Source organism: Filicampus tigris, chromosome 13, assembly GCF_054856515.1.
Source record: "Filicampus tigris isolate MCC_2025a chromosome 13, RoL_Ftig_1.0, whole genome shotgun sequence".
In the NCBI taxonomy this organism is placed as follows: domain Eukaryota; kingdom Metazoa; phylum Chordata; class Actinopteri; order Syngnathiformes; family Syngnathidae; genus Filicampus; species Filicampus tigris.
In genome coordinates this window covers 854,848-869,580 of record NC_141229.1, presented here as the reverse complement: position 1 = coordinate 869,580, position 14,733 = coordinate 854,848, and the positions used below count along the sequence as shown (strand labels likewise).

General features: G+C 44.0%; 2 protein-coding genes across 2 annotated transcripts; both read left to right on the top strand.

Moving 5' to 3' along the window:
* The first annotated feature begins 293 nt into the window (after positions 1 to 293).
* On the top strand, positions 294 to 6,969 carry mavs (mitochondrial antiviral signaling protein). Its single transcript, XM_086050225.1, has 5 exons — positions 294 to 409; positions 1,579 to 1,701; positions 2,590 to 2,770; positions 3,889 to 4,418; positions 5,078 to 6,969. The coding sequence occupies exons 2-5, from the start codon at positions 1,579 to 1,581 to the stop codon at positions 5,573 to 5,575; spliced, it is 1,332 nt and encodes a 443-aa protein (XP_085906351.1). The 5' UTR covers positions 294 to 409; the 3' UTR covers positions 5,576 to 6,969.
* Positions 6,970 to 7,614: 645 nt separating this feature from the next.
* pank2 (pantothenate kinase 2) lies at positions 7,615 to 14,369 on the top strand. Its single transcript, XM_086050288.1, has 7 exons — positions 7,615 to 8,058; positions 8,840 to 9,192; positions 9,976 to 10,229; positions 10,539 to 10,715; positions 11,451 to 11,574; positions 13,000 to 13,125; positions 13,248 to 14,369. Exons 1-7 carry the CDS (start codon positions 7,803 to 7,805, stop codon positions 13,296 to 13,298), a joined length of 1,341 nt encoding a protein of 446 aa, XP_085906414.1. The 5' UTR covers positions 7,615 to 7,802; the 3' UTR covers positions 13,299 to 14,369.
* Positions 14,370 to 14,733: the final 364 nt, after the last annotated feature.

Sequence of the window (14,733 nt, the reverse complement as noted above, 5' to 3'; positions counted from 1 at the left end):
CATTTTCTTGTAGGCTCGCAATATAATTGGGCTATTGTTGTTATATTTTTAATCAAAGCACAACATATTTATGAGTAACTGTGTTTTGCTAGTGTGCCTCATCCTTGTCCGTGTGCTCGGATTATCTTGACGGGATTAGAGACAGATGTAAAGCAGAAATCGAGATCAAATCTAATCCTAATGGCAGAGCATTGACGTTGGATTAGGAGCCTTGAAGCCACGCCCGCTGTTACGATGCCTCCTCGCCGATTGGCCCTCGCGTAGACGGACGGCTTCTTTGTCCAATGGGAAGGCGTGGAGGGTGGTTCCGGGGCAGATGTGCGTGGAAAGGAGCAGCTCGGTTTTAGTGCAGGATTTGGTCTTCGGGTGACACTCGCCGAGCAGCAGCAGCAGCCCACGCACGCCAAAGGTGAGCTTGGAACACTTTAGCGATTGACTGTTCACGTTGTCAGCTACTCGTCGCGTCGAACAAGTGACGACGTTTTATTGCCGCGACTTCAGCAGTTGCGGCGCTGTGGGGTCAGCAGCTCCGTGTTGACCTAAAAACTCCCAAGAATATATGGGAATATACTCCAAAATTGCTTTTAGTGGAATTTCTCGCAGTTCAGTATCGGTGTGAGTCACTGATGTCCTGTTAAACGGGGTTAAGAAGCGTCGGGTTATAATTATCTACCATGTCAAACCCGTTTTTTGTGTTGATGTTTTTTTGTGATAATAATTACAAAAAATAAAGGTACAGAGTGACATGAAAATGATAGTAACGCAAAACTTGTTATTGGAATATTACACAGAGGTCAACCGTTGCCCTTGTGCGAGGAGTTGCCACCTCCTTGCATGTGTGTGTGCTTCCTTGTTAATCTGCAATCTGTCATGCCAACACACACACACACACACACGCACTCAAATCTTTCTACACTTGCCTAATTTTAGTGTAGTGACCCCAGACTACCTAAATCCAGGCGAGTTGAGGCGAAAGTGACAACAGAATTTGGTGACATTTCCAAATGTTTAGTGGAAACAAAAGGAAGCGGACACACAACAAAGAGCTGTGACGTTTCCATTTGGCGCTATAGGTGATTTAATAAGTGACATATTGCTTTTTTCACCTTCTCGTTGCTCGTGCAATTCACTACAGGTTTTGGCCTTGTGTTGGGCTAAAGTTCTTTTGTGTGTGTGTGTGTGTTTCACTTTATTCCTTGATGGCACATGCTCACTTTTACTTTCACTTTCACTTTCAGAGGGCTCCAAAAGTGGAAAGTGAGGGGAAAAACTCCCCCACACCACGTGTCTTTGACATCATTTTCTTGGCTGTTTGCTCTTTTTTTTTTAACTCATGTCTAACAATTGAAGGAAGCAGAAAATGAAAGTGCAAGTGAGCGTCTTGGAATAATGTGGCAGCGATGTGGTGTGCCGATCCTCTTGTAACATTACGCCAGTTCCTTGAGAGGATGTTTGATTCGGACTCAAGTGGACGCACTATATTCATATAGTCCATTAAAAAGGGCGTTCATTTCAATTGAGAGCAAATGTTTATCGGCAGGTGAATCCTCAAGATTGAACACTGTGTTTTCCTTCCAGATGTCGTTTGCTAGCGACAAGCTGTACGACGGCTACCTGCGCACCAACATGCCCACCATCGTCAGCAAGGTCAAAGTGCGACAGATTATGGTCCACTTGCCGTGTCTGACCGATTACGACCGGGTGAGAACCTTGTGCGCCGCTTCTCGTGCGTTTTGGACAAACATGCAATTGTTTACACTTAGGGTGACTTGGGCCCGGGAGAGTAAAATAAGCTTGGGTAAGGAGGCACATGCTGCTTCACCAAGTCTGAAGACGTTATCCGATTACAAGGCGACAACAGGACTGGAAATTCACCAGAGCAAAACAAACGTTTGTCCTCAAAAAGTGGCTCAGTGTTTGACATATTAGCAAGCTGCTACATGATTAGATACTGTCTTTAGACGTGGTGAAGCAGCTTGTGCCTCCTTACCTAAGGTTCTTTTCGTGTCCTCTGTTCCAGTTGTATGAACAATTCTATGTTTGTTATCACTAGACTCAACCGTTAGCATATTAGCAGGTAGCTCATTGATGAGGTATTGTCTTTCCACTTGGCGGAGCAGCATGCGGCTCATTACTGCGGCCCGACTGGGATGGACGCTTTTGAGGCTGATACCGATCCCCATATTTGGCAGAGTAAAATTCCGACTACAGATGAATGGGCCAATTAATTCAAAGAATCCAAAATGAATAAAATAACATTTTTTTGGTCCTTTTGCACTTCCAGGCAGATCATTTGACTGTTTTATGCTCCTTTGTCTAATTGTATTTAACTTTATAGCAGCGAGAAAAAAAATGGGCAGGGTTATTTTGGGGTCGGGGGGGGGGGGGGGGGGGGGATTTTTGCATATATATTTAAAACTCTTAAAGTTTGCTTGTCATTATCTTTGTCTTATGTAATGTGTCATTGTGTCAATATTTTGCTGATATTGTCTGATTAATGGGCCGGGCCTCGCCCAATGTTATTTTTATCAACAATGTTCCAATGTGTTCCAACCAATGGCGTGTTTGTCTTGTGACGCGCGCCGGCAGGAGACCATCGAGGCCAAGCGGGAGATGTGCGGCAACTTCAACGGCATGGTGCTGCTGCTGGACTGCCTGAAGAGGCGGGACAGCTGGCCCGAGCACTTCATCCGAGCTCTGGAGATGTGCGAGCACGGCAACATCGCCGCCGAGATCCGGGAGGAGTACGACAGGCTCAGAGGCGGCGGCGGTAAGCGTCGTTTATCGAGCTGGATTATTCCTCGCCTTTCCGTCGCCGTTGCGCAAGGTGGTCAGCGTCGGTGCGTTTCGACAGGAGCGAGGGCATTCTTCATGGGGCACTCACTACGTTGCACATGTTCCTGTCATGGTTATTATAGTTGACGGAAACCAAAGAAATAACTCAAAAGTAAAATTGCGACGAAAGACGAAATGCTTGAAAAAAAACCCCCCAAAACTAACTGAAGCAACATCTTACGTTAATAAAACGAACTAAAACGAAAAGTCATTTTTTATCAAATCAATTCTTACATGAGCTTTCGGCGTTCATTTTGAATGTATTTTTTTCAGTATTGATGTACGTCCGTGCAGAAGAAGAAAGGTGAAAACAGTTGTTTGAGAATTTTTGTTTACTTTATTACACAACAATTACTGACCTTTTTTTTTTAATGGTGCACTTAATGTATACTACATATAATTTAAAAAAAACAACTAAAACCAACGCTACAATGACTGAAAACAATAATACACATTATCAAACAGCTTGTGAAAACTTAATTAAAACCGGAAAAAAAATGTCAAAACGAAGTAGAATGAAAAATGCCAAACTATTGTAAGCCAGGTTCCTTTCTGGTACGTTTGTAACTTTATGAATCATTTCCACGCTTTCTGTTTTCATTGGCCAAAGTGACGCTCATAAATGACAACCGTCAAAAGAAGCAATATCGCATTCATTATATGACACGGTTACTTTACAAGGGCGATGATGTGTGCCCCGATTTTGTTCACTCTGTGGATTAGTTTGAGTCTTTGTCGTTGCTTCCAGCGCGCGTGCTAGCGCTCATTATTTATGACTGTCGAAAAAAGAAAAGTGACCGCAATAATTGTATGACACATGTTGCGACGTGGGACTTTTTGGGGTTTTTAACTTTCTGGGTCATTTCTAGCCTTTCTATTTTCATCGTGCAAAGTTTTAGTTATTTTCTAGTCATTTATTTCCATTAGACAAGGTGGTGCCTCTCATTAATCGCTGCATGTCAAGAGGAGAAAAGTTGCATTCAAAATACTTTGACGTGTAACTTGTGCTCATGTGGGACTTTTTGGCGGATGAATTCATCTTTGTTTGTGTAGATTCGGCCCCCAGATCTCCTCCGACCACCGAGGTGAAGGCTCACATCCATCCGGCTCCGTCCCCCCCCCTTCTCCCCAGGCCCGAGAGCGGCGGCCCGGCTGGGGCCGCCGCTTCGCCGCCTTCCCCTCCTCAAACTCCTGCGCCCGCGCCGCCGCCTGCGTCCGAGCCTCCGCTTGCCACCTCCGCCCCCGAGGCCACGCCCCCGCCCTCGCTTCCGCAAGGAGCCGAGCGACCGGATCAGGTCCACCCGGAACCGGAGGAAAGCTCCGAATCGGACATGGCGGCTGCCGGAGCCGCGCCCGAAGAGGTTTCGTTCGGCTGCGACGCGCCGTTTGAACCCGCCCGGGCTGCGCAATCGTGCGATGTCATTGAAGGGCCGCCGGAAAGTCCCGTCGACTTGGATGCGGCCGACACTCACTCGACCCCCGAAAAGCCCCCGGTGCAGGAAACTGCCCCGCCTGTTGAGAAACTCACTCCTGCCGCCGTTATCCCGCAGCCTGAAGATATTTCGGAAGCTCCGCCTCTGCAGGTGAGAAGAACACGGCCCTTTTGACACAACATAAGCATTACGTGACATAGCGTATTTTTGGCGTGATAAGGCACACTTCAAATTCTTTATCCCAAAAAAGCGTCTGTGTGTATGGATGTCAACTTTTCAGTTTGCCGTTTTGAATTCAAATTCCTTCCTATTTACTTTCAAGCATCTCATCGCTAGCAGGCATCCACGTTCTCATTATACCGGAACTAGAACTACTTCCTTCCTGCTCCCGTTTCTAAGAATTATGGGAAATGTAGTCCTGCTAGCCGAACGCTGCGGTCAGACCGAGCGCAAGCTAAGCGTGTCTGGCGGCGCCTGTCCAATGTTACACTGTGGGACAATATCATTGCGGTGTGTGTCATAGACGTGACACTCATTTCTCCCGCTTCATTATTTTATAAGGCAGCCGATATACTTCATTGGACGTATTAAAGCCGTGACAGAGGTGGGAGGCCGCGTGTCTAGAGAATGCTGAAATTCCGGGACAGGCTTGTGAGCTTGAAAACTGGACACCCACTTGTAGTGCGGTGTTTTGTCTACCGGCATTATTTTATAATCCAAATTGTCGCTCAAGATCAGAGCCGTAACAGAGGTGCGACATGACACTACTTTTGCTCACCTTCTTCATCGCTTCTTTCGTCCGCTTTCAGATCGTTGCGGAGAACTGTACGCCGACAGGAAGTGCGCCGGCAAGCCCCGTCTTGCCCGCCGTGCCCGACGCCTCCTCGGTGTGCCCGAGCACGCCTCGCACGCTCACCAGCATCCTGCCGCAAGAGGATTCGAACTTCGCCGCCGCCGGATCCGGATCGCCGGCGGAGCCGTATTCTGGTGACACGGACCGTTTGCAAATAAGCAAGGATGACGATGGCGATGGCGATGGCGATGGCGATGAGGATGAGGTGCAGGTGAACGTGGTGCACGTCTCCCAGCAGCCGTCCGCGCTGAACCTGGACGGCGGGCGCGTGGTCAACGGTGACGCCGCCAAAGAAGCGGCCAGCGTCCGCGAGCCCGACTCGACGACTTTGTGCCCCGAGCCCGAGAAGCCGGCCCCTCGCGGAGCGCTGGCTGCCAACGCCAAGTTCATGGTGACCACCGCGCTGGGAGTGGGCGCCTGCGCGCTCTTGGTGGCGTGGAAGTTCAAGCATTGAGGAGGAGAGCGTTCACTTTCAAGGGGGAGTCAAGTTGTGGAATAACAGCTAATCCAGCCGTTTTCGCTGGGGCGGCCATTTTGCCACTTCTGTGGACTGAAAATGACATCGCAACTGCTCGGGGCTCAGGTAACCGCCAATCACGGCTCAGCTTCAGAAAACAGGTCAGCCGTGATTGGTCGTTACCTGAGCCCTGGGCAGTTGTGAGGTCATTTTCAGTCCACAGAAGACAAAATGGCCGCCCCTAGAGCTGGCTAAAAACGGCTGGATTAACTCTTATTCCACAAACACAATATTTATCGGAATGCCATGTTTCAACTAGTGGGCCTGCTGGGAACATATTCTTGAAAAAAAATATGTTTGGGTGGATTTCCTCCTTAAGGCAGAGCTTCCCAACCGCTTTCTGAGCCTTTTTCCCCATTGGAAAAGTCTCACTGCACATCACCAGACAAAAATGTCCCCAAAACTGTACATAGAAAGAATGATGCTATTGTCGTAAACTACGCGCAGATTTGATGATTTCCTGTGGAATCCCATGACCGCACCGTCGAAAAATGAATGCTACTTTATCCAGCTACTTGCCTCTTCCGACACATAACGACACTGATGTGCCGCAGCACAGCGGTTGGGAATCGCCGCTTCGAAGGAGACCATATTACGGGTGCCTTATTCTTTTGAAAGGATGTGACGGTTTTAAGGCTAAATGCTAGCAAATATCTAGAGTCAGCACTTTTAGATACTATTTTGTATTTATTTGAACATATGTTATCGTACTATGCCGGATACTCTCAATAGGTACCTTAAGAACACACTGCGTGATCATTTTAATGCCATGTTTGAAATGAATGGTTAGCATTTTTTCTCATGGTAGCATTTTTAAGCGTCAATATTGTATGGGGTGGGAAAATGTGTGCCTAAAGGCTGCACTTTGTTATTATATTAGACTGACTAAATAGTTCACGTTTGTAGTCAAAGTAGGTACAGTGTGTGTTAATAGCAAAGTAAAAATCCCAAAATATTTCAGTCAGTTTCAGGGTCACATTTTTAAATGGCATTCCTGATTGTCATGCACGTGTAAAAAGAAGCTAACCACTTTTCATAGTAGAACAAACAAACCGTCAGTTTGAGTCCAGCATTGCTATCAAGTGATGGTAATGGTGAGTTGCGAGGTTAAACTGTTGCTGTCAGTATAAAAAGTCGTTTGACCTTCCTGGCTGCTATACAAGTGTAAAAAGAAGCAGTAACAATGTGAAAACTGGAAGTACTGGTGTTGCTTTCTGGAGAATATGTTAATACATAAAATAAGAGTCCTGTTTTGAAGCCATTTCTTTGTACATAGTGTTGTGTATTTAGAGCCTATAGTATGATAATAAAATTGGAAATCCAAAAAGTCATGGTGATGGTCATGTTTTGGTTTGTTGATTTCATTCAATAATTAAATAAACATCTATTTTATTTAAGCAGCTTCAGTGGTCCAAAGGGTGTCTTCACTGCTTGGCTTGCACCTACAACATGGCTGTGAACACAGAGGAGATGGTTTAAAAAAGCAGAGTCAGTGCTCATTTTGTTGCATTAACTTGTTCAATTTAAACCGTGCGAATTATCAAGGATTGTGCTTAGATAAAGTGCTTATTTGTATTTCATGCAAGTTAATGCTGTGAAAAATGTTGCTCCAAAAAGATTGTTTCAACGCTTGTCTGGTATCAGACGAAATAAAGCAAATCACAAAAGGGGGAAAAAAACGAAGCAAATGATGATGAAGTGTTTTGAATGATGTCATCATTTACTGTTTCTTTAAACAAAATGAAAACTCGCTTAAAATGGGAAATGGTGTGTATGTAATATTTAGCTCTGGAAACAAGTAAGGGACCACAAAAATATATTGGACGTTTTGGGGTTATATGACTATTTTCCAATTGATATAAATCAACAAAAATTGTAATTGAACTATTTTGCCTCAGTGACGCTACTATAGTAACGAAGGGCGTGTCTTTGGCCATGTTTCGAGTTGTGATTGGATCCTCACCCGTAACTCATGTGATGACCACACCCACGTTAATTTAGCTAGTTAGCTCAGTTTGGGAATTAGCATCTTCGTCCTCGGCTGTTTTTGTGCTCACCTAAACATCATCAGTCCCCCGTCCCCGTTACCATTAACAACTGCATCTATGTCCTAAATTGGCCCACCCTCACTCTTTTTTCTTCCTTTTCCTTTTTTTTTTTTTAAATGGCGACCAACGGCTACCACCAGCGCGACGATGGCAACGCAGACGACGAGGACGAAACGCCCACGAAGAAGCAGCCGCGCTCCGATACAGACGTGCCGGGCTCAGGCTGTCATCTCTGGAGCGAGGCCGACAAGGAGCCGGCGGCGGCGGCGGTGGCGGCCCCGGCCGCGGCGTCCGGACGTGCTCCGTCGCCCAGCCGCGCTACCGACGCGACGCCGAGGCTTCGCAGCGACTCGGTGAAGAAGAGCAGGCCGCGTAAGTTTTGTCGTGCCCTTTAAATGTTGTTTTGTTTAATTCATTTTTAATTTACTGGGAAGAAGACTGTTATGATGTTAGTTGGAAAAACTAGTCAATCGCATTTTTTGAAGAATTAAAACACATGAATGAACGAAGGGAAAATGTCGGCTTGAATTTGCGGGCTTTGATGTGCCAAGTAACGGCCAACATGGCGTTACAAAGGTAATATTTGCGTTATGAAGTGTTTGTAGTCTGTTGCTGTTTTGCAACAAGATGGCGTTGGCGGTACACACTGGTCCTCTGATGATCATCACACCAAGACTGTCTCACGGTCCACAAAACTGGAAACACCTTATCAACAATCAACATCCATTTTTATACTGAATAAAATTTGCATAAATCTTGTCCCCCCCCCCCACCCCAATCTTTTAATATTCTACACACCTTAGGAAAACGATAACACAATAAATAACCTATTGTTACTTGTAGGCTGACATCATGTTTAATGCAATGCACTATATAAATAAAATGGTATTGTATTTGTTCTAAAAGCTCCACTTTCAGCGTAAAAAATGTCAGGGAAAATACGCCAATGTAAATGGTTAGTTTAATATTCCAACTTTTCAGCTAGTTGACACACGGTGGGAGTATACAGACCAAGGATCGGCAACTGGCAGTGGCCCACGCGGCCCTTCGATCTTGTTTCTAATGTTTATTAACCTCTGTGTCATATATTTCATTCATGGTCGGGTTTCCATTGGAAAACCTCACCTTCCGGATGTCGTCGTTCGAAACGTAGCATTTCCGTGGTTCGGCATGGACATCGGCGGCACGCTGGTCAAGCTGGTGTACTTTGAGCCCCGCGACATCACGGCGGAGGAGGAGCAGGAGGAGGTGGAGAACCTGAAGAGCATCCGCCGCTACCTGACGTCCAACACGGCCTACGGCACCACGGGCATCCGCGACGTGCACCTGGAGCTGCGCGAGCTGACGCTGTGCGGCCGCACGGGCAACCTGCACTTCATCCGCTTCCCCACGCACGACCTGCCCGCCTTCCTGCAGATGGGCCGCAACAAGCACTTCTCCAGCCTGCACACCAGCCTCTGCGCCACCGGCGGCGGCGCCTACAAGTTTGAGGCCGACTTCCGCACGGTGGGGACGCCCCGACAACCATTTGGATTTTGCGCCGCACCGAAAAGACAACACGGAAAACATTCAATGAAAAACACGGAAAACATTCAATGAAAAACACGGAAAAGATTCAATGAAAAACAGTCATGTGTAGGGCCTGTTCATTTTTTAAAATTCTACTTGGAATTACACTGGATTCAATTGAATTCGTAACACTTATTAGATTGTTTTTACATTGATCAAAAAATGTATTTATGAGTAAATACATTGTTATTTGTATACTAAATCATTCTTAACAAAAGCATACTAATTTCATGAAGATGTTCAAACATTTCAATTTGACGTGAAACTTACAATCAGATAAAAAATTCAGTATATTTATGAAGAATTATTCTAAAAGCAATTTGTGCATAAAACTCCAAAACATCAACAAGCCCGCATTAACTACAAATATCTGCAGGCCTGCATTAACAAACTCATTTACCTATTAATCTTATTATTTTTTTCAGATCAATTTATTGCTGAATAATTTTTGTGAACAGGAAAGTCACAAATTCATGAAGTAATTTACCAATTAATTTCATATTGCGTTCAAATACTTAACAGGCATTTGAACATTTTTTGTCTATTTTCTAGTTATCAGTATTTTATGATAACGATCAAAAAACTGTTAAATCAAATCATCGTAATGGTATATTAAATCCAACCGAAATGACGAGCCCGCCCCCCTGATGTAAAAAAAGTCAATGTGGCATCTGCCGACGTCGCATGATCTCTCCCCCCCCCCCCCCCCCCCCCATCCAGACGGCCGACCTGCAGCTGCACAAGCTGGACGAGCTGGACTGCCTGATCCGCGGCGTGCTGTACATCGACGCGGCGGTCCCCGCGGGCCCGTCCGAGTGCTACTACTTCGAGAACCCGGCCGAGCCGGAGCGCTGCGTGCAGCGGCCGTACGCGCTGGAGAACCCCTACCCGCTGCTGCTGGTCAACATCGGCTCCGGCGTCAGCATCCTGGCCGTCTACTCGGAGAACAACTACAAGCGCGTCACCGGGACCAGGTCACTTGGCCCTTTTGGGTGCAAGGATGGCGGCTGTTTTGGAAAAGATGTCTTGACGGGCTTTGCGTGGGCCATTCAAAAGCTTTCAAAGTCATCCCAAGGGTTTTGCCCAAAGCAAGGCCTTAAAAGGGGAAGGCAACGCGCATCGGTGTAAAAGGTCTCGCCACATTGGGCAAAGGAGTCGTGAAAACACCATTTAGCCATTTTTACATTTAGCCGCCATTCCATTTGCCACTGCAGTACCTGCGCTGGACCCGGTTTCATGTACAAAGCGGTAACGGCGGTGTTTATTTATTTATTTTTTTGCAGCCTGGGCGGTGGGACGTTCCTGGGCCTGTGCTGCCTACTGACGGGCTGCTCCACCTTCGAGGAGGCTCTGGAAATGGCGTCGCAGGGCGAGAGCACCCGCGTGGACAAACTGGTCCGGGACATCTACGGAGGCGACTACGAGCGCTTCGGGCTGCCGGGCTGGGCCGTGGCCTCCAGGTACGCAATCGCTCCGCCCCCCACCCCCACCCCCACCCTTTTTGCGGGAGGTTTTGACCCTGAAAACGAAAAACGACAACACGGCGAGAAACGGTCAGGAAATTTTGGACAAATGTGTCCAAACACGTGAAGCGGACAAAGCAATTTTTTTTTCCTGAAACTTAAGTCATGCAGCATTGCAACTTTTGTTTTGAAAATACCACCTGAAAGTGATGACTTTTGGTTGAAAAATACAACTCATAAGATTCAAAGGGGACTATTTTCGTTAGACTGCAATTTTTCATAGAGAAATCGGCACATTATTTTGCACGTCTTTGTCCCCCCTCAAAAAAATATACATGATCACCAAGGAAAAAAATGTCTTTTAACATTTTGACTTTTGGAAAAAATACAATTTCATTCTTGTGACATTTTCCTCGATGAAATACTTGTCGGACGGCAGATTTTTCGTCAAAAACTTCTCAAAAATGTGAACATCTTGACTTTTGCTTGAAGAAATGTCACTCGTACAAAAATACTTTTTTTTGAATCAGAAAAAAGACAATTTTATTCCCGTAACATTAAAACATTATCTGGGAAGGTGTTTCTTGCAATATTGTGCCTTTATTCTTGTGTTATGCCATTTTATGGACAAACATGATTTTAAAAAAAAGACTGTTTTGTTCTTGTAATATTTAGGTTTTTTGGGGGGGAATTCGCTCTAAAACATTTCCCCGTTTTTTGTGGCCTCCACAGTTTCGGCAACATGATGTCCAAAGAGAAGCGCGAGTCTGTGTCCAAGCAGGACCTGGCCAGGGCCACGCTGGTCACCATCACCAACAACATCGGCTCCATCACGCGCATGTGCGCGCTCAACGAGGTGAGTTGCGAGGCTAAGTGACAAGCGTGGACGGACGCGTGTCCTGCGTGCCTTCAGCCTCTTTACGGTGCTGCCATGTGGCGTCTTGATCAAGCAGCATTGTACAGGGCTATGAAGGCGCCAGGGTTGACAGCTTCAGACAACTAATTGCATTTATTTGTCTTTAAGCTAGCCAAGTCAGTGCTTCGTGTTTAAAAAAACAAAATGGCGTCCAATATTGTCAAACAATATTGAGCCCAGATGGCCCACTGAACATTTGGCTCGTGCGCGCTTGGAAGTTTGGGACATTTTTATTTATCTTTTTTTTACCGTTGACTTTTCATTGAAAAAGTACAACTCGTTTTTTTTCCCACACAAAGTAAACAACTTTATTCTCAGAATATTGTAACGTCTTGTTTTTGTAGTATTGTGACTTTTTTTCCTTCTAAAATATGAACTTTTTTTGTAAAAGGGTTAGGAAAAAATAATACATTCTTTGAAATCTCTTATTTCATGGGAAAAAAAAAACATGACATTCTTGCAGTACTGCAACACTGTGTGACATGTTAGAATTTATTATTTTGATATTGCAACTATATTGTTGTAATATTCCAACTTTATTTCATAATATGGTGACTTTAAAGCTTGTAATAATGCAACTTTTTGAATCAATAAAATTTTTCAAAACTTTATTCTAGAGATAATGCCACTCTTTTTTTAAACTATGCAACAGAAAAAGACCTTTTTCTTAGAAAAATGACTCATGTCCAAAAATAGGACTTAAGTCGTAAAAGAATGACATTTGTTGCATTCTTTGTGAAGACTAGCATAACATTTAATTTTCACTTTTTGCATTCAGTGGACACCCGCCATGTTTTTTTTTTTTTTTTAATAACCCCCCACCCAGATTTTTCATATAAAATACATATTGAATATTTACCAACGTTATATGGTTTTTATCAAAAATTTGAATATTTATACGTATCAGCCCCTTTTATACGCAGATTTTCACTTTGCAGGCTGGCCCTCCCTTTTGGGGGGTACCCTGTGTAATATAATCAGAATTTTGGTGTTGTTTTTCTTTACAATACATTTTTGTTCTCGAAATAATTGATTTTTTTTAATGCATTACTGTATATCCAAAAATAGTCCACAACCTTTTTCAATTTTTTGTAGTACTAAAAAAAAAAAAAAAAAAAAAGTTCATTGTCCTATTATTAAGTCTTTTGATAGTGAGTTCATCATGACAAGACGTGTACGAATAGAAAAAACAAGAAGTCTGCCATTTTGATTCCAAATGGGCATCTTTGAATTTATTTTTTGACCACTTTGGGGAAATGTTCTCCTCCATTGCCATGCATCTATCACTCCTTGATGTCAAACAAGCTAACGGTGAGACTAAAAGCCAACAATTGTGCTTTCCCGACCTCTGGCCAACCACCCAAGAACATCGAGCGCGTGGTTTTTGTGGGCAACTTCCTGCGCGTCAACACGCTGTCCATGAAGCTGCTGGCCTACGCAATGGACTACTGGTCCAAAGGCCAACTCAAAGCACTCTTCTTGCGCCACGAGGTGAGCTAACATACTAACAAAATCCAAATTCTTCAGGTTTGCTCTCTTACGTGTACATACAGATGTGTACATACATACATACATACATATATATATATATTTATTATTATATATTTTTTTAGGGTTACTTTGGAGCCGTCGGAGCTCTGCTGGAACTGCTCCATCCGTCCTGAAGCAGCCAAAGGGGAAAAAAAAAGGAAAGCATGGACGACGTCAAGCTGCTGCAAAGCAAAACAAAATGTTGCACTTTTAAATCTTTACGGTCCAGGATCACGACGCGCTTCCACTGCGCGTTCAGGACGACAATCACCACATTTGGCTTAAAATCGCTTCAATTGTAAACCCCGACATGGGGTCCGCTTACTTGTTTTTTTTTTTATAGATTATTTCACATGAATTTGCTTCCGGGAGGATTTTAGGTGGACCTGGTGTTAAATGTGTAAAATGAGAGCATATTGCAATTGTGATTTAACATGATTATTTTGCTATTAGGTCTTTTTTTTTTTTTTTTTTTTTTTTTTACCAAACGCAAGCAATGAATTCATCTGTGTCACAGTAGATTTCTTGCACTTAAAAGTATATGTTAGGCTTATGCTAAAATAAATGCAAATGAAGCATGAATTCATAGAAAAGACAGTAGCAATGTACTTCAATCAGATAAAAATGCAAACAAATCTGTGGCTTTAACACGTCAAGTTTTCATGTGTAATGTAAAAATGTTTGTTGCACCAAAAATTCAAACAGCTCGACCCAAATAGACTCCACCAAAACCAAGCAGTAGCTGTAATAATGTCAGTAAGAGACATTTGTGTGATGTTTTGTTGCTAGCCAAAACACTTGAGACGGCGTCTTTAGCGTCCAAGTAATCGCCGCATCGTGTTGTTTATATTCATGTTTGCTACATCAACAAATTAGAGTCTCGACACCTTCCAAGCGCATAGTATCGTTGACAAACCGTTAACTACTGAGCCCATTTTCTGACTGTTGCTAACCAAAACAGGAGCCGATAGAGCGTTGGATCCCTCCACTTGGACTCGTTTTGGCGAGGACACTGACACACGCATTTGTGTGGAAATGTGTCCGTTTTGCGGACGTGTGCGCCCGTAAAAAAAAATGAAGTGCCTGCCATGTGACAATCGCTTTTATTTACTGTGACTTTGGAGAGGGGGAAAATATAAGAGCTTGATTTGAAGGTTTCCCACTCAAGTGTCATCATTCCCTAATAAAAAAATTTATTACTGGCACTTGCATTTTTCTTGACACAATAGCACTTTTCATTCAAAAAAAAAAGTGTTTCTTTGGGATTAGGACACGGGGAAAAAATATATATGTGATATTACGACGACTTTGATTTATAAGATTATAGCACTGATTTGAAAAAAAAACTTTTTCTAACAAATCACGTTTTTGAGATGTTTTCATTTTTTGTTTGCCCTATAAAGCTTGCACAATACGGATTTTACCATGCGTTGTAATTTATAGCTATGATGTTTAAGACAAGAAAATCCACCTGTTGCTGAACCTAACCCTTAATTCATAAAAAGTACTAAGCATATTACTTTATTACACATTATTACTGTATAATTGTTATGAGAACCTGATGTGCTT